Source organism: Gavia stellata, chromosome 1, assembly GCF_030936135.1.
Source record: "Gavia stellata isolate bGavSte3 chromosome 1, bGavSte3.hap2, whole genome shotgun sequence".
Classification (NCBI taxonomy): Eukaryota; Metazoa; Chordata; class Aves; order Gaviiformes; family Gaviidae; genus Gavia; species Gavia stellata.
Window position 1 is genome coordinate 1,438,350 of NC_082594.1, and position 24,621 is coordinate 1,462,970.

Sequence of the window (24,621 nt, forward strand, 5' to 3'; positions counted from 1 at the left end):
CAGCTCTGCTTTTTCCATGGAGGTGGCTTTTTGTGGCATATGCATCCACCTCGCTGTGAACATCTGTACAGTAATATTTGCACTTTCTTTGCATTTTCTTCCACCGATGTTTCCCACCTGACATCTAGTGAGTGCGTGTCTACGTGCTTGCTGCTATCTTAGGGAAGCTCCTTCTCCAGACCGAGCTCCTTAGACCTGCTCCCCTTGTCATCGCAGGTATGTTCAGCAACACCACTGACCTGTGCCAGCCCAGCATCCCGGGGTCCCGGGCGAACCTCAGCGATGCTGGCTGCACCCCTCATGCTGCCAGGGAGAACCACGAGGTTCTCCTCGTCATGTTCATCGCCCAGGCGCTGCTGGGCATTGGCGGTGTCCCCATCCAGCCCTTTGGGATCTCCTACATCGACGACTTCGCCAGTGAGAGGAACTCCCCCCTCTATTTGGGTAAGGCTGGGGCTGCTGTGGGAAGAGGGGAAACCAGAATTAGGTTGATAGCAAGGCCAGACAGTACTAATTTGCATTAATGAGAGCAGAGCTTGCTATAGCCCTTCTGCTCTACCCTGTGCTAGGAAGGTTTCTGCAAAACTAGTTTATCTGCTTCAAGCTTGGACAAACTGCAGACAGACCAGGAGTGCTGGAAAACATGATTTAGGGGAGATGCTGGGATTTTTGGCCTGAGAATGATAAGCCGGAGAGGAACACAATAACTGTGTCCTCCTCCAAAAAGGCTTCAACAAGGAGAAGAGGAATAATCTGATCTCCGTGTTCACAGGAGGCAGCTGTGGGCTTAAGATGCAGCAATGAAGACTTTGTTTAGATATAGGGAAAGTTATAGGAAGCTGAAAAAGCAGGATCAACCATCTGGGAGGTGGGCAAGTATCCCTCAGGGGAGGGGGTGCTGGAGAACAGCTTGGGCACACAGATGCGAGGAGTGTCCCAGGGATGGACAAGATGGTCCTTGTAGGTCCTTCTAGCCTTTTTCCAGCTGTTTTCTGCCTTTTGAACTGAGTGGGACAGCAAGGGTGGCTCAAAACTGGGTCATTATGGTCAAGAAACTGGAAGTACCACATCAAATTTTGCTCTGGTAGATGCTCCAGACCTCTGAACCGCATTTGAAAGGATTACCTGTAAGATAGGAGTTGAATCTTACATGTGTTTAACTTTTTATCAGTAATTCACATAGGAGAGTTTGCTGATAACTTTTATCTCCTTAACCTTGTAAAAAAACCTTGCATTTCCTGGATTTCTTATGCCAACGGGCACATCTTGTTCCTGGGTGTATTTCAGTCTTTCTAGGAGGCTGAAGAAAAGTGGCAGGAAAGATCTGAGTTTTGCACAACATTTCCTGCCAAGGGACCCTGGAAAGCATGGGGTTGTTATCCTTCGAAAGGTGTGAGATAAGAAAGCTGCCAGGGAAATAGCCTGTGCTGGAGGCAGATGCGGTGGACCCTGGTCCAGCGCTGTCCTGCCTCAAGGCACCTCCTGACACCCCCGGCCCCTTCATGCAGGGCTGAGCCCCTCTCTGCTCTCTCCCCTCTGCAGGCATCTTGTTCTCCGTGACCGTCATCGGGCCGGGGGTGGCCTTCATGCTGGGCTCTGCCATGCTGCGTTTTTATGTCGACATTGACAAAGTCACCGGAGGTGAGTGAACGCGCCCTCGGAGAACCGGCCAGCACCCTTCACCCTGCATCCCATTTACTGAGCCAGCAGCGGTCCAGCCCCTCTCTGGGCATCCCGACCCCCAAGGAATGAGGGTGCAACCTGCGGGGAAAGAGCTGGCTGCCTTTGCCTGCTACCTCCCCTGTTAAATCACTTCCATCACCTGGGGATGCTCTGGGACAGGTCCCATCAGTGCTGGGGTGGATGGCCCAAATAAGTGGGATTTCCCACCCGACTCGGTGTCACACACACATCCGGAGGGTTAAACCTGGCCCCGTGGCTGCTGGAATCCCATATTTTAATCATCCTTCAGACCTGGGGATCCCTCACCCCTGGGCTGCTGCCAGGTCTGGTTAGAGGGATGCCCATCTGCATCGTGCTTTTAGAACAGACCTGATTTTCATTCTTCTACGAATTTTCTGCCACATGCCAGCAAAAGCAGCGGGAACATTTTGCCACCAGCCAGCACCGGGGAATAGTGGGGATGTGGAGGATGAGCAAAACCCAGAGAGAAACATGAAAGAGAAAGATGGAGGGGAGATGGAATGGAGAATGGGTACCAGGACCCTGAGACATGAAGGAGCAGAGGGAAGGGTAGGATGGGAGGAAGGTGAAAAGAAGTAGAAGAGAAATGCTGAGTAGGGCAAAAGAGGAGCATGAAAGGGATTTCCTTTAAAAGCTCTTCCTGAGCTGTGCTGTCAAAGCATTTGTAGTCATCTCCTTTTTGGCTGCTCTTGAAACCCAGCCTGGAAAACAAGAGGCTCTTTCCTGGTTATTAACAGAGCAGACACATGTTATACAGCTCAGCATATCCTCACGTGAGGAAAAGGATGGACAGGCTCCTTCGGGTGGTGACCGGACAGCATCAGGGCTGGAGCTGGATGAGCAGCGGGTGTTGACACTACAGGTGCATTAGCTTTGGCAAATCCTTCTCGGTGCCTCCAGCTCATTCCTACTCACTGACTTCACCAGACGTTTTGTCACCCGGACTTTGTCCCTCTATACGTTTATGATATTTGCAGCACACGAGCACACTCTGGTCTTGACATTGCCTCCTCCTATCAGGCGACCTCCAAGCTTATTGCTGCAGCTATCCATCCTCCTCAGTACACTCTGAAGCTCAGTTCTTCTAAGCCATCTTCTGCAGATGGGCGTTGAATGAGAAATGAGCCTCAGTAGCCAGAACTGGAGAACACCCAGTTTTAGAGCTGTCTTCAGCCTAAAGATGTCTTCAGCCTACTGGGAAAAGCTAGCGAGCTGCGGCTGCTTCATGCTAAATCTAATTTAACCTCACATTTTCCTAGAAAAAAACTTGTTGTATTCAGGAAGGGATTTAAAATTCCAATTTGCTAAATGCGTCGTGCAGGGGGAGATTATCAAATTTCTTTGACCTATCACTTGTTACTTCCAGAGATGGGAGATTAGATGTGGTGGTATCCGCCGTACCGAAATCCAGTAAACTGATCGCAGTTTTAATTGCACCCCCCCAGTGAGAATAGCTCACTTGTGTTAAACCTCACAGTGAAGGAAGAGGTTTCTGGGAGGACTCATTTCCTGGGCTTGCACATGAATGCTGTCTAGCCACAGGTATCCCCTTTTTCTGTAGAAATATTTCTTGCTCCAGACTCACCCTGTTGCGAATTTGCATTCTGGCTTCTGCATATCCCGTTTTATTCATGCCAAGTACCCTCCCAGCAGAAAATGGAATCTTTGGCAGAGTGCCCTGAGGATGACAGGAGAGGAGGCTGGGTGAACTGTAGGAAGGCAGACAGGAGGAAAGGATATAATCCTTATCAAAGCATTTTTAAAGATCGGCTTCCGTCGGTCGAGCTGCAAGCCAAGCACTGGCTGATGGACCAGGCTGGTGGGCAGAGCTCCAGGGTCCAAGTCCTGCTGTGAAGCGGGGGTCCTTGTGTGGGTAGCCAAACCGTACAAAAGTAAACCAGTGCTGTTGGACGCCGAAAGTTGATTGGAGTTAACTCCGTTTTAATTGTAAGAAAGGATTTTTCCTTCTGTGTTGACAGACGTCATGGCTTAATCCCCTCGAGCGAGTATTTCCAAGCTTTTTCACAACATGGGTATCCCTTCTCTGAAAAAGCTGTGGTGGGGATGCTTTCCTCTGCCTTTCCAGCTGTAGGACATCCCTGCCCCAATTGTCTCCATTCAATGGGCTGAGTGGGTTTTTAGACACCCCGATGATAACCGAGAATGAAATGTCATTTAGCACCACGGGACGAGTCAGGTGCAAATACCGCTCAGACCCCAAAACTGATGGTCACCAGGTTGGGAGCCACCGCTTTGGAGCACACTGACATTTGGGGTGGCTGGGGCCACCCATCACCATCCCTTTGGTGCGCTGGGGTCCCTCCGTTCACCTTTGATTTAATGCCCATTTCTCCCTTTGTGTTGCAGACGAAGTCCAGCTCACGAACAAAGACCCGCGGTGGGTCGGCGCCTGGTGGCTTGGTTTCCTGGTCGCAGCCAGTCTCGTGGCCCTGTCTGCGGTGCCTTATTTCTTCTTCCCAAGGGAAATGCCGAAAGAGGTAGGAGAGGTGCTGCAGATTGCCTTTTTGACATTGCGCACAAATACCTCATGTATTTATTTGCACATTCCTCCCTCGCCACCAGCATTAGCTGCTGCGTCCATGGGAAACGCCACCATGGAAGTGGTCATGCAGTTTATAGCTGCATCCCAAAGTCAGCTGTGAGCTGTGGTTTGCTCTCACCTTCGTCAGAGACTCTTGTATGCTAAGCAGATGCCTAGTGAAACCCAGCACGGTGCAAGCAGCTCAATGGACGTGATAATTTCCTTGGTGGGGCACTGCAACAGCACCTGAGTGTTGATTCCTCCGTAGGAACATATAACACCAGGCGAGCCCTGTGTGGATTGAGGTCCTTCTCACAGCCACCCTCCTGGCTCACCTGGAGGTGGGACTCCTTGCCTTCCCTATGGAAGCGATGGTCCTGCTCCTTCTGCTGCATCTCTTTTGGGAGCTGGTGGGAGATGCTTCAGGAGGAGCCACGTGTGAGGCCGATGAGGAAATCGGTCCCAATTCATAGAAAATATGAATAATGCATCAGGAGCCTTTCCTTAGAAGTGGGTGGTACCCTGGGGGTGTTTGAAATACTGCAGCTGGAGGGCAGTTTGTCTCCTTTCCGCTGCTAAAGTCCCTTTTCACCCTTCGCTGTCCATGGGGCTCGGGGTTAGCTGCTGCCAGCTTCACTCACCACCTCTTCTCCCTGCGACCTCTTTGCTGGCCAAAAGGATTTTAGACACTTCCCAGCCCCTAAACCCTGGCTCTGTAATGTTCTCAGAGCTGCCCGGCAGGGAAAAAGCCTTTGCTAGTCCGAACCCATTATTGCAAGCCAAACCAACGTCTGCCTGCCTGCAGTTTGCTGGGAGATGCTTGTCCCTGGCTCTCGCTGGAGCCCATTGCTTCTGTGTTTACTACCAGGGTTTTTCGACCTCTCCGGAGCCCTTCTGGGTGCTCCAGTGCTCACGACAAGATGCAAAACAGCTTGCGAGCTTCCCAAGCGCTTCGCCGGCTGCGAGTCGCGGTTTGCTGGCGACCGGCGTGTCGTGAGGAATAATACAAAACAAATTGTGCATTTAGCGGACGCATCATGCTATGGTTTTGAATGTCATTGAAGTTGCTGGGACGCGCTTAGTCGGTGAAATTGCACTCGTCTCGATGGCTTGGCCAGGCTCTAGCCTGTGTAATTGTCTTCCACATATATTTTACCTTGGGGCAACATCGAAACTTTCTTGTCTAAACAAGTCCATGCACGCATTCTGGTGCAGAATAATTCTTCATTTCTCCTGCAGTTGCCTGAATTTCCGCAGGAATGAGTGATTCTTAGGGAGATTTGGGTTTCCCCTGCCTGGGAAAATGTGACCTGTTGTACCAGTTACACTTCTGGGGATATAATGATCTACTCCTGGGTTATATATGCTGTCAGGTTTGCAAAGGTGCTGCGGTCCTGCAAGGTAATGGGGTGGAAACTGCTCAGCACTTTGCAGGATGAGGGCAATACTGAATGCAATGTGCCTGATTTATCCTTGTGAAGCTTGGTTCACTTTAAAGTCATTACGGATGATCTATATTAGCAGAACCTGCTCGGTGTGCAAGGGTGGCACACTATATCTTAGGAGAAAGGTTCTTTATTAGGGCTTGATGGGAATATTAATTTCATAAATGGCTCTTGAGAGAAAATAATGTGCTTCGAACTAAAACAACTGTACTTTTTTGCAAGTGCTGCACTCTGATCAGTCTGATCAGTTCTGAAGTTTAAGGAAGGTTTGGTTGGATATTGATTTAAGAAAACAGCAGGAGGATGTCACCTGCTCTACGGGCTGATTAACTGTAGGGAATGCTTCCACATGGCTGAGCACCCATTTATAACCTTTGCAGCCCAGGTCTTCCCAAATTTCTCTCCATTTTACCATTTCCCCCAGAAAGCTTTTGGAAACAGCTTACAGTAAAAAATAATAATAGGAAAATAGTCTAAGGGATGGCATAATTCTGCCCCCCCTTGCAGGGCGGGAGATGCCAGGGGCAACCGAGCCGGCTCGTGCCCATCCGATGGGGGTATCAGCTCTGCCCGCAGCAGCAAGGGGCCCTGCTTAGAAAAAAAAAAAAAAAAGCCTCTTTAGAAACTTTGCCAGATGCTGTTCTGGGTAAAACATCTGTCTGCTGTGGGAGCACTCGAAGCTTTGTAGGAAATCTGCATTATCAGGGGGATTTTCTGTAGGTATAGCAGAAAAAAAAATATAAATCACTTTCTCTTGCTTTCTCTTGGAGTAAATCGGTGTTCGGCTAACAGTGTAAGCACAACTGCTTTTCCATCGTGAAGAGCAGCCCCCTTTCCTCTCCAGTGAGCAGTATCTCTAGGGCCACCGAATTACTGCACCTGCCGTTGAGCTTGCTAGAGACGTGGTTCCCCATCAAAAGAGCATCCGCCGAGGATATATTGCAAAACCCTGTAGAAGGGATGGGTAGAGTTGGTAAGACAGGAGAGAAATGTGTGTTTCCAGGCACAAAGCTCAGCGCTGGTAAAGCATTGACCCCAATTTTGCCTTCTTCTGCCCCAGCCGCCCTTCCCCGCTAAGGTGGGACCCACGGTGGCTCATGCTGTGGCTTTAGGGCTGCTTCCAGGTTTCCTCTCACGGCACAGAGCAAAGCTGCTGTTTCTTCTTGCGCTTGGCTCTGTTTTGGGATGCAGAGGGGGAGATGCGGCATTGCAGCGAGGAAAGGTGGGATCCCCGTGGTAGAATCATAGAATACCAGGTTGGAAAGGAACTCAAGGATCATCTGGTCCAACCTTTCTTGGTAAAAGCATGGTCTAGACAAGATGGCCCAGCACCCTGTGTAGCTGAATCTTGAAAGTGTCCAATGTTGGGGAATCTACCACTTCCCTGAGGTGATTATTCCAATGGCTGATTGTCCTCATTGTGAAAAATTTTCCTCTTGGAAATCGGAATCTCCCCAGGAGTAACTTGTACCCATTACCCCTCATCTTTTCCATGTGACTCCTTGTAAAAAGGGAGTCTCCAACTTCTTTGCAAGCACCCTTTAAATACTGGAACATGGTGATATGGTCTCCCCTAAGCCTTCTTTACTCAAGGCTGAACAAACCCAGTTATCTCAGCCTTTTCTCATACGGCAGGCTTCCCAGTCCTTGGATCATCCAGCTCCTTCTCCGGGCTCTGCAGCACGAAGCCCCATCCCCGGCACACTGCAGAGGGGAAGGGAGGGATGGGGTCAGGGTAGGGTTTTACAGACCAGCAGATCAGCAGGAACGGACGTTGTGATAACCTTGGGTCATCCCTGTCTAAATACAGCTTCAAAGGCGGTTGGCATTTCCTTGGCTGCCTTCAGTTTCAGGGTTTCTACCCGTCCGAAGCATAAAAAAAGCCACCACCCCAGCAACCACAAGCTGCAAGTACTTGAAGCATCACCTGGGCTTTTCCCTGTGTTTGTCAAGCTCCAGCACAATATCTTACCCACAGCAAATACCTCCAGGCACGACAGCCGTAATAGCACATGGGAAAAGCACAGATCTGGTCTGTCCGCAGAAGAAGCTGAGATGTTTCTGCACCACCAGCTGTGGGCTTCATTTCTGGAGGTGAAAAAGGAATTTCAGGTGCCCTAGACCAGGCTGCCTTTGTGCCACTTGTGGTCTGAAGACCCCTGGGACCATGCATGTCTCGGTAGTTGATGCTGCTGCCTGGGAATAACGTGTCCACACCAAGCTGTGGCTACATTTCCCCTCTGCAGAGTCCACCAAATGAGGTGGCAGCAGCAAAGAGTGACCGATGGCTCAGTACTTCTTGCTGCCCAAAGCGGTATTTCTCCTCTGATTCTCACCCTAACTTCATTTTCCTTTCTTTCTCCTGTCTCACTCTATACATCTCATCTGAGCCCTTGGTGGTTTCTCCCGACCAAAGACCATCCTCCTCAATGGGCATCATCCAACGAACACTGAATAACAGCACAGCCTTCTGTCTATTTGGAGACTTATTTGTCCCATCAGCAGAGACAGATCTAGATTATTTATTCTACAACCACATTCCAGCTTTACCTTTGTTTTATAGCTTCTTTCTTTGAAGTTCCTGGAATGACTTGTGCACTTAATGTTAGCATAATGATAATGAGAGTTCGCTCTTTTGATCTTTTTTCATAAATCAATCACTCCAGACCCAGAACGTTTTTATTCCTCTGCTTTGAAACTTGTCAGTAAGTTTCTAGCACCAAAGGATCCTGAATAATCCTATTTGAGGAACAATCACAGCAGAGCTATAAAGTTGTCATGATCTCAGGCAGGGCATGAGAGGATGAGGCTGTTACTGGATGGATTGTTTCCAGTCAAGACCATTTTTTTTCCCAATAATTCCAGTTTAATCCTGCCTCCATGAGCCTGAACCATTTCTCAGGGTTGTGTCCTGGATTGCGGGGAACTACAGCGTTTGAGCATCTTCCAGTTGCTGAGTAGCCAAAGTTTAGCTCGTACTTTACTGCCTGGCGCTGGTGATGTTATCGTATCCCAACGCAGGCAGTTGAATTCTGTCTGCTAAAGGCTTTCCCCATGGTTTTGCTTGGGCACAGTGTCTGCCTGTCTTGCAGGCTTACCATCTGTCGCATTGCATCTGGTAAAGCGTCTCCCCAGTCCCTGAAGCTCCGTGGGTGACATGAAAAGGGTTTGAAAAGGGGAAGGGTGCTCCCAGGAGCACCTTAAACAAAAGCAGGAGCATTGCCCTTGCTCAGCGTTTCTCATGTGCAAGATCTGTCTTGTACACCAAATTATCTCCTGGTTCAGGTTTCATTCTGTGACACTCCAACATCACGTAGAACCAAACATCTCCCAAAGGTCGTACAAAGGGGGTGAGTGACACTTCCTCCTCACCCTGACAGAGCCTCCCCTGTAATGTCAGCACATGTCATCTGCAAACAGATGCTTCGTGAGAAAGCTCAGATGGATTTTATGGGAAGCAGGTCTCCAAGTCCAGGTCATGTCCAAGCCTTGGCGGCTCTGGTTCTCTGTCACGCAAACCCCTCTGGGTGTCAGTCCATCTCATCAGTGCTTTCCTCCCAGTAGATGGTTTCAGAAACTTCCTGCATCTTGCAAAGCTTTGTCTAACCTCCAGTCTATATTTTAGCCTTTGGTTTGTTATTCTGCCCATCATCCTGAGTAAATATTTTTTCCTATTCACTGCCATATTGGCATGGTTATAGAAAGCCTTTTGCTGGGCGAGGGAGGCTAGATAGTCCTCCATTGCCAGAGAGCTTCTCCATCCCCAGAGCACTGCTCTTCACCCATCCCAGCCGCAAGCTGGTTTTGCCGGTGCTGCACTGGTCTAGATCTGGTCTCTGGTGGTGGTTCACCAGGGTCTGCACTCCCCCAGCTCTCCTGGAAACACCATACTTGGTTCTTCCTCACTTACTCCTTCCATGGCTGCGCCATACGCTTCTGCAGAGATAGATCTGGAGCTATTCGTCATTCTCCTCCTCTCAATTCCAACATTCCCAGCTGGGCAGCACAAATTATTTTTAAACCCCAAGCGCATGGCTGTGCCCTTTGCACTGTTTGGTTCGGTTTCTGTTATTTCAGCCCTCTGGCTGCCTAGTTTTTCCTGTATGGTGTCCCAGCCTACTCTGTATGGACAATTCCCACCTTCCTTCTCCTCTGCAGATTAAGTAGTACATGTCTTCTCAGTATGCCAAGGGGTTTACTGAAAATATTCGCTGGGGCTTCTCCGCCAAACCACCGGGGAAGCCACCAGCACCTCCCAGCAGCTCAGTACATCCCTCTGGGATGCTCCGCTCTCTTTCTCCTATTTGGCCATGTTGTGTTTACTCTCCTAATTTTCACGTTCTCCAGTTTAGCTAATGGTTTCCCGTTTGATGCTGCATGTTCTGCTTCGCCCAGGACTGTAGAGATTAGACCTGTTGCATTCCCTATATTTATTTAATCACCGGTGTTGTTGAGGAGGGAGGACAGGCTGCTGCTGATCCATCAGCCCCTAACCCAAGGTACCCAACCCTCTGGGGGACATTTGGGTGCTAACCAGAAAGGATGAGCAGGATGATGCCTCTTTTGTGGTGGGTCCTTCTTCATCTCAAAGCTTCACGCATGGCACTTCAACTGGGAGAAGTGCAGAAATGGGGTGGAAAGGAACTGTGCTCCTTCCTTGGCGTTGCTAATGGGGGAGGTGGAAGGGGCAAGGTCATCTCCCATGGGATGGGACAGAGAGGCTGGGAGAGGCTAGGAGATGAAATCTTTTGCAGAACAGAGGAGGCGGATTTCTGGGGGTGTTTCATGGTGGGGCTGGAGGGACGTGAACTGAGGGAGTGCTCGGGGCGTGCAGAAACATGACGGCTCTGTGGTAGCCTAGCAAAGTGCATCTGATGGGATTTTTCCGCTGGGATGGTGGGAGACATGTCCCCTGTCATCTGTACAGTATCTCCAGATTTTGCTTTCAATTGCCCTGCCGGATAGTTGGAACAGACGCTTGGGGAAAGAGGGGAATGTTAAGCTGGACATGCAGCTCCATCCTGGAGGAGATGTACATGGCAGGGCGGAGGGTTAAGGAGTCACCCCCCCATTTCCCAGGGCAAAACCCATCTGTCTGGGCAGTGCCCAAGCCACGGAGTGGGGAGAGCTGGCAAGTTTACGACTACAGCCTGCAGACTGGATCGACTTGTTTCATTCCAAAAAGCACCTGGTGCATGGTGACAGGAGGGAGCTGCAAGCACAGGGAACCCTTGAAAGAGATGTGTTTGTGTCCTGGCTACATGTGTCCATCTCAAATATTTGGACACACCGTTCCCGCTGGAGGTGGCATTGCTTGGCAAGGCTCAGGCAACGCCTGTCCCTCCAGTCCCAAAGCAGAAGGTTTGTGAAGAGGAGAAGCTCCTGCAGGTAAAACGCAGCCGGGACCCCTCCTGCCCTGCCCGGCGGATGCCCCATGGATGCTGGTGCTACATCACGGGATTGCACCAGCACGCCCAAGCCTGCAAGGAGCCTCCTGCCCTGCATTGGGGCCACTGGGGACTTCCCAACCCACCAAGGCTATTTTCAGGGTGCAAACAGCTGTCTGGGGTTGTCCCTGGGGGTCCCAGCGGACATCCCAGGTCCAGCGTGGTTGGGACAATGCTGGGGCAGCGACTCTCGACCCTTCTGTGCAGGCAGAGACATTGTGCAACGGCGCTGGGGAAGTGACAAATAACTTCTCCAGTTTCTGTCTCAGGACAGATTGCCTGCATTTATACAAATCCTCCCATGTTTGTTCAGCAGTGACCCGGTGCGCTTCCAGTGTATGCGAAAAGCTGAAATGAAAATAACTGACGGGGAACTCTCTTAAACACCGGCTCCAATTTGGGTTATCAGTTAATGGGGAAAGGTTGAAGAGCGGGGACAGGGAAATCTAAGTCTTTGTCTGAAAACCTTTGCTCCTGGGGCTGCGATGCTCTGAGGCTGCCTCATTAAAGCTCCTAAAGCACCAGCAAAGGTAGTCTAGAAATACAGGGCATTATCTGGGGAGCAACTGGGGGCCAAGTGGCAGGGCGTGGTGGTGCCACTGGGAAGTTACAGGAATGGGCTGGTCTCTACGTTCAGATTTTCCCCAGGGAGCTTTAGAGGCGGGGGCAAACGGCGGCTAAAAATAATCATCCCATTTCGTGTGAGCGAGGTGCCTGTCAGCTGGTTATTTTGACACTCTAGGAAATAGGGTCCCTGGTGGGACCCACACTTGCTGGAAGAGGCATAATGAAGTGTTTGTAGGGAGCATGACCTTGTCAGGAGGAAAATAATTCATTTTCAAGCTATGAGGTTTTACATTTTGTTTGTTTAATATGAAAATAGCTTCTCTGACCTTACTTTTCACTGTGCCGGGAGCGCCAGGTTCTGCACAGCCAGAGGGAAACTCTGCAGAAGCCTCAAATTAAGCAAGGAAAACCTCTCTGTCACAGAGCAGGTCATGTATCCCTTTTCCCCGTGGTGCGTTTGAATAAAACCAGAGTGCCGGCACCTCTGGCTGCCCTTCTCGCAGGTGCAATAGCAGCCGGTGAAAGCAGGAGCCCGGCTCGCAGGCAAGCTGCCTTCATTTGCCTTTCCTGCAAAGCAAGTCCAGGTCTCAGCCCTCCTCAGTCATACCTGTTCTGTTCATGTCTGGGCAGGGAAACGGGGGCTTTCCCCAGGTCAAGGTTAGGTTAGGGATGTTCTTCCTAATGCGAAGCGTGGGGGAGCTTCATCCTCCTTCTGCAAAAGCCTGTCTGCCTCCTCCATCCCCCCAAGGATGCTAGAAGTGACGGCGATAGATAAAATCCCGTTGCAAAAACATGACATGCAACGAGAGCCCGTTCAGCGGTGGAGATGCACCAAAAACCCCGAGTCCTTTAAAGGAATCATCCTGAAAAATCCAAGCGTGGGGGCATTTTGCAAGATGCCTCCCACATTTGTTTGTTTTTCCTTGGCACGGTGCTGCGGCAGACAGCCGGGGTAGTGCTGAGCAACCAGCCCGTGTTATTGCACTTACCCACGCCGGCTTGCCAAATTGTTTGCTCATCGAGCATCTCCGATGGTAGAGCCAGCACCATTCACCTCCCTGCCCACAGCGAGCAGGCAGGATTCGTGCTGGTCCCTCCGCAGCTTGCTTTCCCAGCGTGTGAATGTGCCTGCTTCATCCCAGAGGAATGCATTTCCTGATCCTTTCAGGCAGCAAAAAAATATATCGGGGGCCAAGCCAATGTGGGGAGAGGAGTTTTCCTCCTCCTCGAGGGCTTTGCTCCATGTGCAGACAGCAGCTGCTCCTCGGGTGGGTGCTAAGCCAGCAGATGCGCACAGAAACGACCCGCTTGCAAGGGTCACGCTCACGCAGAGGCATCCCCAACTGGGGAATCTGGGGGGATTTGAGGCTTTTTTTTTTTGTTTCCCCTCTGATGTGCAGACAGTGCCCAGCAGACTGTTGCCTCTCTGAAGTACAAACAGCTGCGAGCTGAGAAAGCCACGTTCAGCAACAGCTTGAATGTATTTTTGGAAAACACTGCAGTTTTAGAGCGTAGAGAAGAGCCCCTGTAACCTAATTGAAAAGTGAAAGGAAGCTGGATTTTATCTTTGCATTTGAAAAATGTATTCAACCCTGAGCTCTACTAATAAAAACCATGAAAGGAGTTTTATCGCTTTTACCTTGTAGAGGCTCTTCAAAAAGCGAATGTGGCATTCGCAGCGCTGGACATTTTGACCTCTCCGATGTTTAATAATCAGTCTCAGTTTCAAAGGAAAAGGGATCATTTTAGCCAAAGAGCTGCCCATTTTTTCCCCTGTGAGTTAAGAACATCTAATTTCTGTTGAATGAACTCATTTGTCTGACTCATATTAAATTTGTGTCGAGAGTTGCAACAGCACGGTTGCTGAGCTGATGTGGGATGTCAGAGATGGGGCCGCCGGCTCTGTCCTTCTGGCTAAAAATACGCTGTGGTTTTCCATGAAAACCGCACTCCCGCTGAGCACTTTCTGCTATTACACGTGTAGAGTAGCACATCTAATCTAATTAGTGCCCTCCAGCCAGTGATTCCCCTAAAAGCCTGCAGAACAGGGGATGGGATGCACATCCAAGAATTCTTCCTCTCCCTTGGCCTTCCGCTTGCCAATGGGATGTTGGACACTTGCCTCGGACATGCAGTCATCTAATGAGGCTGGAATGGACCTTAGATGATCCTCTTCTGCCAGCACCTCTTTGAGAGTTGTTGTTCCCCTGAATAGAGAAGGAGTAAAGGGGGGAAGGTGCAGGATCCATCCCCTTCCATGGACCAGGGTGGGAGAGGATGTCCCTTCCATACTGCTGCTGTTCAGTGGGAAAGATGTGGCTAAAAAAAATCAAAAGCATTAAAGAAAGTAGGAGCTGCTGAAATTCAGGTGGGGTTTCCAGGAGCGGGAGAAGAGGGGAAAGGGGCTGGGAGAGGTGAGGGGTGTGTGGCTGCTCCCCATGACCCTCGGTACGTCCTTGCTCCGGGTGGCTCTGGGTCAGCACCTCTTGGCGTAGGAGGTGGAAAATATTTTGCCTCCATCCCAAACCCCCTCCTTGCCTGGATCTTTTCCTCCTGCAACTGTGGCCCGCTCTCCTTGCTGGTAAGAGGGGCAGAGGCACCTGCACAGCAGCTTGTTACGGTGCACACGGAGACACAGGGGAAATGCCTATCCCCCATCCAAAACCAGTGTCCAAACCTGCTTTGGGTGGAGGTCGAGGTGCCTGCTTCCCCCGCACACAGGGGTAAACCAGGTCCTCTGGGGAAGAAAAGCATCTCCCTAAGGGTATCCATCTTTCCCCATGCAAAGGCTTACACCTCCTGAATTTCCAAATTTGTGTGGGCTGGGCACACGGTGTGCTGTACCTGGATATTTCTGAAGTGTGATTCATTACTGTTGGGGAAAGGCGGGGAAGCTGGTTCTTCCCCCTGTAACACAGACATCCGCGTGGATGCTTTCAGCCCCATCAGAGACCCAACGGCACGGGCACGTGCGGGCACAAGGATGCCTGCCCGGCAGCGACTGCACATCCCACGCTGGACATGGGCAGTGCTGAGCAAGCCCAGAAACATCGCAAACTCCATCTGCAAGAAGCATGGGCTGCTGTCTGTCATGATTTGGGAGAAAAAAAGCAAGTTGGCATGGTCGGTGCAGTGACAGCCTCTCGTCTGTTCCCAGGTGGCGAGTGGGAAGGAGAGCGACAGCAAGAAGAGTGAGGATGTGCTCAGCCAGCTCAGGTCGAGATCCGAACACGTGCAAAACCTCTCTCTAACCAAGTTCATCAAACGTAAGTGCGTGCATCCCCTCCCTCCTGCTTGGGTGGGTTTCTTTGCTTGCACAAACATACGTCCTGGCAATGGGCAGGTTGCAATGCTGGTAAGAAAAAGGGATGTTCCTCCCTGTGCTCAGCCTGACTCCCAGGTAAGCCTGCAAGGTGCAACTTAGGCGTACTGTTGGGTTAATTAGATTTGCAGATCTCTTCTTGGTCTGCTCACAGCAGATGCTTGCCATCACATCCAGACTACCCCGCTCCACCTCGTGCTGATCAAAGCGTCTGGGGTTGGTAGCTCTCAACCTTGCATGCCTTTGTGGCTCATCTGGGCAGTGGGAAATGGAGGCCAAAACCTTATCGGAGCCCAAAGCCAGGCAGGAAAGAGGGGTGCAAGTTGTGAGCTTGGATCAGAGCCATGGGAAGGGAAAGAGCCCCCCAGTTACAGGGTTTTTGCAGCTTGGGTGCATCCAGCTGCTATTGCTCAGCTCTCAAGTCATAGCAGGAATGGGACCCCCAGCAGCACTGGCAGCTCTTCATCCCCAAAAGCCTCCTCAGCCCCCCTCTTTCAAGGCTGCTGACAATATCCGAGCCAGGCTGCCCTCCCTGTCCCTCCGAGGATGGCCGGCGCTGCCTGGAGCCAGGGTCTGAGCAATTAAAATCAGATGCATGTTTGTGCAGGGTGATTTTAATCCAGTGCAATTAGCTCGTTTAGAAACGAGTAGGCGCTTTGTGCTGAAGGGAATCAGCTTGGCTGTAGTCTGTGGAGGTTACCGCTCAGGGTTGGGGTTTTTTTGAAGGAAATATACTCTGCACTTTGGCAATTACTTAAGAAAAGTGACCCTCCGAAGTCAATCCGTGTCAGCTTCCTCCATATTTCCTGAATATTATCCCTTTAATTTATTGGAAAGTCTCTGTTTTATTAAGGTCAGTGCAGGGCAGGCACAGCCAAACAAGCGTGGGCAGGTTTTTATTCTGCTAGTAGCACCGTTTCCTTGCTAGCCTAATGCTAAATTGGAGGAGCAAGTCGGGGGTTTATTCCCCCGCTGACCTTGTTGCACTGTCATTTAGAAAACCCGCGTGATGGACGCGATTGCGTGGGAAGAGATTTATAGCGCTCAGATGGGGTTTTCACACTGACACTCTGCTCTTTGCCTGTGAAAAATTAATAAAAATGAGCTCCCTGCTCCTGGGTGAAGAGAGAAGGAAATATCTTACCTCTGCTCGAGCTGCAGTTTTGGCTCCGGGCTTGCATCAGGGTTGCTGTTGTCAGGGCTGCGGGAGCTGTGCTAATAAATTCATTATTTCTGAGAATTTATCCCCTAAAGCCCAATCCTGAAAAAAATGAAGTGTCTGTATTTTTTGTCAGGAAAAACAATCTTGGTGAAATCACTGGGATCTCTAGTACAAAACTCTTTTTAGAGCCAGAAACTGGATGGTAGATGGTGTGTGATGGTTAGATGGGGGCAATTTGGGTGAAGTCTAAAGACTTTAGTGCTAGCTCATCTACCAGTCACTAGAAAGAGAATTTTACCTCCCATTTTATGACTCTCCTGCTTATTTTGTTTCTTCTTTCTGTCACCAAGCATTCTTTCCTCTCTATTTTTACTATTCTTCTCTGTGTAGTGGTTTATGAAAACAGCATTTGGAGATTTTTCCAGCCTGAATCACCTTGCAATTTTATACCTTCTGTTGTTTAAAAAGAGAGACAGAATGCAACACACGTGATGGAGAAATGCTGTAGGACAGTCTAGTCCCTGTACCACGTTCACAGTGAGCCTTTTTTACACCACACCCCAGTACAAAAGGATGAGCCGGCTCCTGAGGGAGAGGGGTCCCGCTTTGCTGGTGTCAGGACACTGGAACTGACGGGGTTGTGCTGTGAAATCTTTGAGACATACCTGCTTGGTTTTTCTGATTGCATCTGTCATCTCTGCACGCAGGGTGGGGAGCAGGGGACCCCTCCGCAGAAAGGCAGGAGAACAGGCATTTAGGAGATGGGCAGTGCCAGTCCACCAGCAGAAATGACGCAAAGCAGATTCCTGCAATATCTTACAAGAGAAATAGCAACCTGCATGTTAATTCAGTCTTCCACTCACAGCTTTTCACTGCTCGTAAAAAATACATCAGTTTTATGGGCAAGGGGCTAAGCCTAATGCTGCAGATGGCTATTGGCAAGAAATGGATTGGCCCTCATCTGCTTGCTGGTCCATCTGCATCTCGAGGGGAGCTTTTACAGATGGTCGCCTTCCCAGAGCTGCCTGGTGCTTTGGTGCTGTCCCTGGGACAGGCAGCCCCAGGCCTGCCCAGTGTTGATGGCTATGGGTCCCCTGTTCGGAGTGGGATGAAGGTTGCTGATCCTACGGGTCCCCTGTTCAAGGTGGGATGAAGGTTGCTGATGGCGATGGGTCCCCTGTTTGGGGTGGGATGAAGGAAAGCACGAGGATGCCAGCAGGTACTGGATCAAGCAGGGACCATACAAGATCTCAGATTTTTCCATACGATATTTCAATCCTGTTCCTCCTGCATCCCTCATAAGACAGAGTCCTCCCTCTGGTTGAGGTATTTGAACACACTTGAGGTGTTTGAGTACCTCAAGCAGGTTGTAAGATGGCCCTGGAGATTAGGGCTGTGCTTTGTTATCTGTCTCATCTGCAGATCTTCATCCACTTTCAGTTAGAAGGTTCTTTGCACCATTGGCGTTGGGTCTGCTCAAACAAAGCACTTGGGGTTGGAGTCAACTGAGTCAACACTTGGAGTTGGCTCATTGCTGGTGTTAAAGCATTTTTGAAAACCGGCCTCGTACTTTCATGCGGGATGGCTGCAAACTCAACCTGGGACCGGGAACGCTTTGCCCAGGAGCAAGGCAGTGTCTCCCATTGGGAAGTGTCCCTTTGCCTGTCAGCTGGAGGGAACAGGGACAGCTTTCTCTCGGCACTGACGGGTGGGGAAAATGCAGCTCCTGCTCCAAACCTGGCCCAAGCCTGGGGGAAACTCCAGGTGAGAAAGACACTGCCAGGTTAGGCTGCTCCTCGAGCAGTATAAGGCTGGAGAATGCTTTTAAGGGTTCATCATTTCCTTAAGGGCTTGGCAGAGGCAAGCCTTAAATTACTAAGCTGACCTGGAAGAGGAAGATGTTCAGAAATGCTGTTTAGTCACTTATTTCGGCTTAAATGTTGCAAAATGAAGCATGATTATGGAGAAGGAAATGTGTTTTGTCATTTGTTCTGTTGCTTCAGTGCACATGGAGATAACTGAGAGCAAAATAAGGCTTGCAGGAATTTTTGCCATTTTACATTATTGGGAACAAAATGAGGATGGGTTAGAGCCCATCCCATGAGGTGTTTCACATTCTCCATTTCTCTGGAGGCCACTGGGCTTTAAATCTTTCTGGGGCAAGGTGTGATGAGCAGAGAGTAGTTTGCAAAGCCCTGGGAACTCTGCCTCAAGGACAGGAAGAGCTTTTCCATCCACAATCAGCAATAACAGGATGAAGCTGTGTACAGGATAAATACTCAGGCAAAGCACTGGGGACATTTTCAAACAATGAGGTCAATTACCCAAGAAGGGAGCAGTCTCCACTCGCTGGAGTTATTCAAAAGTAGGAAAGTCAAAGCACTGTGGGGAATGATCTTGGCTCTTGCACAGATGCTCTGCGTGACATTGGGTTGCACCCTGCTCCTCATACTCATGAAGTGCTCCTTTTGCAGGCATTGGACCTGCTCACAGTAATCAAGAAAGTAGGATTTAGCTAGCCTGAAGTAATTTCCAATGCTAATTTCTAGGCTTCTGTTGAAAACACCTGGGAGGATGTGCAGCTTCTCTTGCGCATACTGGGAATTAAGCCATTAAAGGTGATCTTCAAAGCAATTAAAACACTGGGCTTGTGACTTGTTTGTTTCTCTATAGTGCCTAAAGTTGGTTTCAGGGATTTTTTTTATTATTAGTTTAAGGTTTCCACTTGCTTTTAGCATCTGCCCAGCTTCCTCTCTGGAGCTGTAAGGAATATCAAATTAGTAATGAGATGGTGATCGCAAAGGACGGCAATCTTGCTGCCTCCCACCATGAAGTGGGAGACCTGCTCGCTGCTATAGCTTTATAGCTCTGATCTGGGGTGGCAAAGGGAGTGTAGTTTGGTTGAGAAGACCAAAGAACTCTAGGGAAAATAAATTTTGTGGGTGGAAGGTTCCCACTACCTCCCACAAAAGGCTGGTTTAGCTCTTGGGAGATCTTTCAGCAAGCAAGTTGAGGTTTCATATTTGCAATATGTCTGAGATATTCCAGTATGTAAACTAGGCAGGAACGTGCTTCTAAAAGCAAGACCTCTATTGATACTTATGAGCAAAACCACCTCCCTTCTTTGGGGTTCACCTTGGTCTAGCGCAGAGATACCATCACAGCTCATTCCCTCTCTGGTGGACTGCTGGCCTCCCAGCTCTCCAGTGTGTCAGTATTTCAGGGTCCTTGAACGTGCCTTGCATGCTTGGACCCTCTCTAGTGCCCTGAGTTTGCTGCTCCCCAACGTCTTTATCTGCTTGCCTAACCCTGAGAGCAGAGTGCTGAGCTGGAGAGGCGATACTCCCATGCACGAGAGCTTTGCCTTTGTGTATGGAGGACCCCCTTCGCATCCACAGAGGGACCCTTGCTCTTCACATAACTTTTTAGGACAGATAAAACAAATACACAGCTTGGGGCAAATCCCAGACAAGCGCCAGATAGTTCTCCCCCGCTGCAGCCTCCCAACGCCTCTGTGCTGGAGGAGATACAAAGATTGTCCCAATTGTTTGTGAGCTGCTAAGAATTAACACCATTAATTTATGGCAGGCCCTTGCACTAATCCTCCCTGTTAATTCCTTATCTCTGCTTCAGCATATTGACTTTCAGAGCCCTCATCTGGGAAACTCATCATCTGTCTGTCTGGAAGTTGCCCTTATGCGCGCCCTTTGCTTGCGCTGCAAAGCCGGACGAAGAGCAAGGGGGAAGGCGGTGGTTCAGGGGGAGCAAAGGCATGAGCAGAAAGCGGGTTCGGGATGCACACGAAGGAGAAATCGCTCCAGGCTGGAGAAATACAGCCTCCCATCTGGCGGCTGTCAGCATCGGGCATCCCAGTTCCCGCGGCTGTGGGAGTGGGGCAGCTGTCTTTGCTGAGCAGGCTGAAGGCTTTTTCTCAAGCAGTAAGGGTTCAGCCACAGGGGAATTTGCTGGAGTGTCTCTTGCCTGTAATCAAAAAATACATTTTTATCACTGAAACAAAAAGGACATTGAAATTGCAACCACAGCAAACAAATAAATTAACTTTTAATGACTTCCCAGCTACTTTTGTATTTGTTTTAGCAGAAGCCTTGCCAGAAAGCTTCAGGGAAAGGAACCGAGGCCGTGTCTACTCGGGCCGTGTGTGTTTGTAGGAGCCCCTGTAATGATTCAGTGCCGCAGCCCTCAGCCCATGGGTGGTGGGGGAAAGACAGGCAGGTTTCCATGTTGCTCTTAGCCAAGCCGGTACAGACCACCCGTTGAAGGCGGGAGGTATAGACAGTATTTACAGAGGTTCAGCTGAGGCTGCAAAATTGTCGCAGAGCCGCTTGCCATTCTCCTAAGGCATCATAAGACCCTGGCAGCTCTGAAGAAGAGCTCAGCAGGAGGTATCACTGCAGAAGGCAGCAGATTTGTCCTCTGCAGATGTTCAGGGTTGCTTGAGCACATCACCCATATGTTGACTTGAGATATCAATTTTCTTGGGTCAAGATGCTTCATTTGGAGTTTACTTAGGAAGCATTTCTTTACTGAGAAGGTGGTCAAACACTGGAACAGGCTTCCTAGAGAGGCAGTCGATGCCCCAAGCCTGTCAGTGTTGAAGAGGCATTTGGACAAAGCCCTTAACAACATGCTTTAACTTGGTCAGCCCGGAATTGGCCAGGCAGTTGGACTAGATGATTGTTGTAGGTCCCTTCCAACTGAAAATATTCTATTCTTCCTTGAGGCTGGACGTGCTTTGCTCTGAAAACCCTACTTTTTTGCATCGTCTTTTGCAACAACTAACTTCTGCCATTAACTCACCCATCCCACGGCTGGTTCCTGAGGCAGGTGCGATGAGGGATTGTCGGCTTCCTTCTCTCACCCTATTTTGCAATTTTCAAGTGTTTAATTTTTGAAGTGTCTTGATGCTTCATCCTGACTTTCTAATATCCAAATGGTCACGCAATCAAGCCCTGAAATTATAAACCCTGAAGGCATGCATTCTACCCTTTTGTAAATGAAACATTCAGAAGAGCTCACCACTCCTGAAGAGTTACCCGTAGGAAAATTCAAGGGTTTGCCGCTTTCCGTGGATTAATATTTTGCTGTACATCTCCTCTCAGTGCAACAGGTTTCCCCTTTTCCTTTCAGATTTTCCTGTGGTCCTGTTAAGGAACCTGCGTCATCCCGTCTACCTACTGGTGGTGTTGGCTCAGGTCAACCTCTCTGCCATGGTTGCTGGTTTAGCAACATTCATGGGGAAGTTCCTGGAGAGACAGTTCTCCCTCACGGCGTCCTTGGCCAACATGATCATCGGTAAGTGTTGCTATCAAGGTGCCCCAGCTTTTGAGCACCTCTTAGGAAATAATCTAGAGATTACTAAGAAGCACCTTTCCCTCTGGAGCTACCAGTCTTCTTCAGGCAGACGTGGCAGGAGGTCCTTGCCCTTACAATTTCTCAGCTACTATCTATCTACCTTCCTTCCTTTACACTGCAGCCTGAGCTCGCTAGAATAAAATCTTTTAAGACCTGGAGAAATGTTTCTTTTGTTATCTAAAGCTGTTCACTATAATCAAGGAGAGGAAACCAACCCATCGCATCAAGGGAGCAAAGAAACATCAGATCTGAATTGTGCATGTTTCTGTAGCAGGAATTACTTTACCTCAATCATTGGGTTAAGGGTCTTGAAAAAAGTAGACAGTAAATAAAATTTAAAACTGCAGTGATGTATACATGCATTTTGAAGACACTTTGCAGCAAGAAGCCAGTCAGGCTGGTGTCATAATTGTGCCTAAACTCTTCAAAATGTTTGCTGTAGTTAGACTAATTGCTTGTAACAGTTGGGCTAATTGCTTGCTGTTGGTATTTTTAAGAAGGAAAGGAGTAAGTGTTAAGTGGGATATGTGCTCATGAGATTAGACTGCTTTTGCTTTTATTGTAATATCCAGAATGTCCTGTATGGGGCTGAGGTCTCCCTGTGCGAGACTCTCATGGTAATAAAAACATGAAGAATAAAGCCCTACTCTTACCATCAGTTGGAGTGTTCGGAGATTTAGACACAGAAGCATTTTAAATATATTTTTGAACAAACAGCATGCACTCGGAGAAAGAGTCTTCTGAAGTCTGCAACAAATAAAGCAGAAGAAAGTGAGCAGAGCGGACTGGCAAAGCCCAGCAACCCAGGCTAAATACGGGTGGCAAGGTTAAATGCTGAAGCAGTGGTATCCTCCACTGATGTGCCCTGCTAAGTTGTTCCTAGGCTTGATTTACCCGCTCTGTTAAAGACGTGCGCCGTATTTCTTGATTGAATTTATCTAGCTTTTGTTCGCAGCTGCGGAATCTTGCTTTGCCTTTTTCTGTTAGATTAAGAAGCTTTCTGTAGCTGGAAAACCCTTCCTTGTGTGGATTATTTATGGGCTGAAAGCAACCTCCCTGTTGATTCTTTGTTGAATTAAACAGATTGCACTTCTTTGGTATCCCATTGTAAGGTGGGTTTTGCAAAACGCCGAGTCTGTCACGGAAACCTTCACAGTTTTGTAATGATGATAACAGAAGTGGGCACATTGCTGCATTACGCGGAAATTAAATATCCTCTCCAGGTTTCTTTGATATTTTCTCCTGTCTACACTGAAAAATCATATTTGCTGCATAAGCATAGCTTTTCACTTGTCCCTGTATCTTCCGTGCGTGGATACATAAGACAGTTTGCTGTGGGGTCCTGCTGTTTTTTGCAAAACTGCTCTTTCTTAGCGTTACTCCACCAGTCCCTGCAAAAACCTTGGTCCCCTCCAGATCACCGATGCTGAAAAGCAGGAATCCAACAACAAATCCTCTGGGCCTTTGTTATAACGAAGGGACTGATACGGCTCAGAGGATGGAAAACAAGGCTCTGCCTTTCCCCAGGTGCTGTGAACATCCCTGGAGCGATGGTCGGGATTGTGGTGGGTGGTGCCATCCTGAAGCGGTTCCAGATGTCCCTGAGGCAATGCAGTGCCATGTGTGTCCTCGGCATGTTCCTCTGCCTGCTCGTGGCTTTCCCCCTCCTCTTCCTCGGCTGCCCCACGCAGAAGGTCGCGGGCGTTACCTACAGGGAGAGGTACCGACAGCTCCGGCTAGGCTGGGCATGGGTGGGTCATTCCCAGGGCTGTGTGTACCCCCATCCTCAGCTGCACTCCCTGAGGTGGAGGTGGAAGTTAAGCAGAAGACCCAGAAATGGGTTTATTCCCTCTTGAGAAACAGTCAATGGTGATAAAATAAGGCTAGAAATTAATGCTTTTGTGAATAAACACCGAATCTGCTGTGTCCTTACTCCTTCTAACTTTATTGACTGGTAGTAAAACCCAAAGTGAGAGCATTTTTGGCACAAACAGCAAGAGATTAAGACTTCATCTTGGAAAGTGTGGCGCGTTACTCACAGGCAGACAGTTTGGGCAGGGGCCAGTCCTGGGATCACGCCTTCAAAGCCATGGCTGCTTCCCTATGCATCTAAACACGGGCAGGACCTTCTTGACTTCCCTCAAGGCTTGATCCAAGTTTCTGTAAATGCGCATGTTCAGCATCCTGTGGTCTCGGTGGAAGCTGGTCCAAGCCCTCAGCAGGAAGCTCACCACCTCCCACAGCGTGGTGTTGCAAATACCCCAAGACCCCAGATTTGGGGCCATATATGAAGGAAGTGTGTGACTCCTTTGACCATTTGTGGTCAGGATGCTTTGCCCAGGCAGAGCAAAGGCTTGGGGGGGGTTGTAGTGGATTTTCTGTGGGTCCTCACTTACATATGGGGAAGGTTTTGTTAAGCAGTCAAGTGCTTCTTTACTAATCTCAATATATATGCAGTATATTTTCTATATAAGATGTGTATTAATGATGCTCAATACCATGCATTTATATTTTCTTCCTGTCATAGCTCTGAATTTGAACACTATGCCTCGGAGTGTAACCTCCAGTGTAGCTGCCCCGAGAAAGCCTATAACCCCATCTGCGGCTCTAACGCTATTGAATACATCTCACCCTGTTCCGCCGGCTGCAGAGTCGTAAATATCAACACAGACAACAACTCAGTCCTGGTGAGTCATTCCCACCGTGCTAATGTCCTGGCTTGGGATGGCTAATGAGGGGATGACCAATGCAGCGCTCAAGTCTGGCAATTAGGTTTTCTGATGTTTGTTAGTGTTGGACAAGCTCTCCGTGACCCTGTGGGATGAGCAGGGTAAGGTTGAGAACGCCCCGGGGAAAACACGGGTGTCTCTTAGCGCTCTCCAGTATAACGCAGCCCTTGGCAGTAAAGGCCAAGGTACCTTTTAGGTATCCAACCTTTTAGGTTGTCAAGGTGTCCTTCCCCATCCACTGCTCTCCCCCCAGGTCAGTTTTTGCTCCACAAACCCTAGCTTCAATATCTCCCTTGCTACCCAGCAGCTTGAGTGGACTTTTTGCATGGA

General features: G+C 49.4%; 1 protein-coding gene across 1 annotated transcript in view; it reads left to right on the forward strand.

The window, feature by feature from the left end:
• SLCO2B1 (solute carrier organic anion transporter family member 2B1) overlaps window positions 1-24,621 on the forward strand; it is a 46,619-nt gene that overhangs the window by 12,968 nt on the left and 9,030 nt on the right. The window contains exons 4-10 of the mRNA XM_009817877.2: window positions 217-444; window positions 1,543-1,641; window positions 4,072-4,202; window positions 14,863-14,971; window positions 21,338-21,502; window positions 23,090-23,282; window positions 24,090-24,249. Coding sequence (XP_009816179.1) covers window positions 217-444; window positions 1,543-1,641; window positions 4,072-4,202; window positions 14,863-14,971; window positions 21,338-21,502; window positions 23,090-23,282; window positions 24,090-24,249 — 1,085 coding nt within the window. The remainder of the gene's footprint in view (window positions 1-216; window positions 445-1,542; window positions 1,642-4,071; window positions 4,203-14,862; window positions 14,972-21,337; window positions 21,503-23,089; window positions 23,283-24,089; window positions 24,250-24,621) is intronic.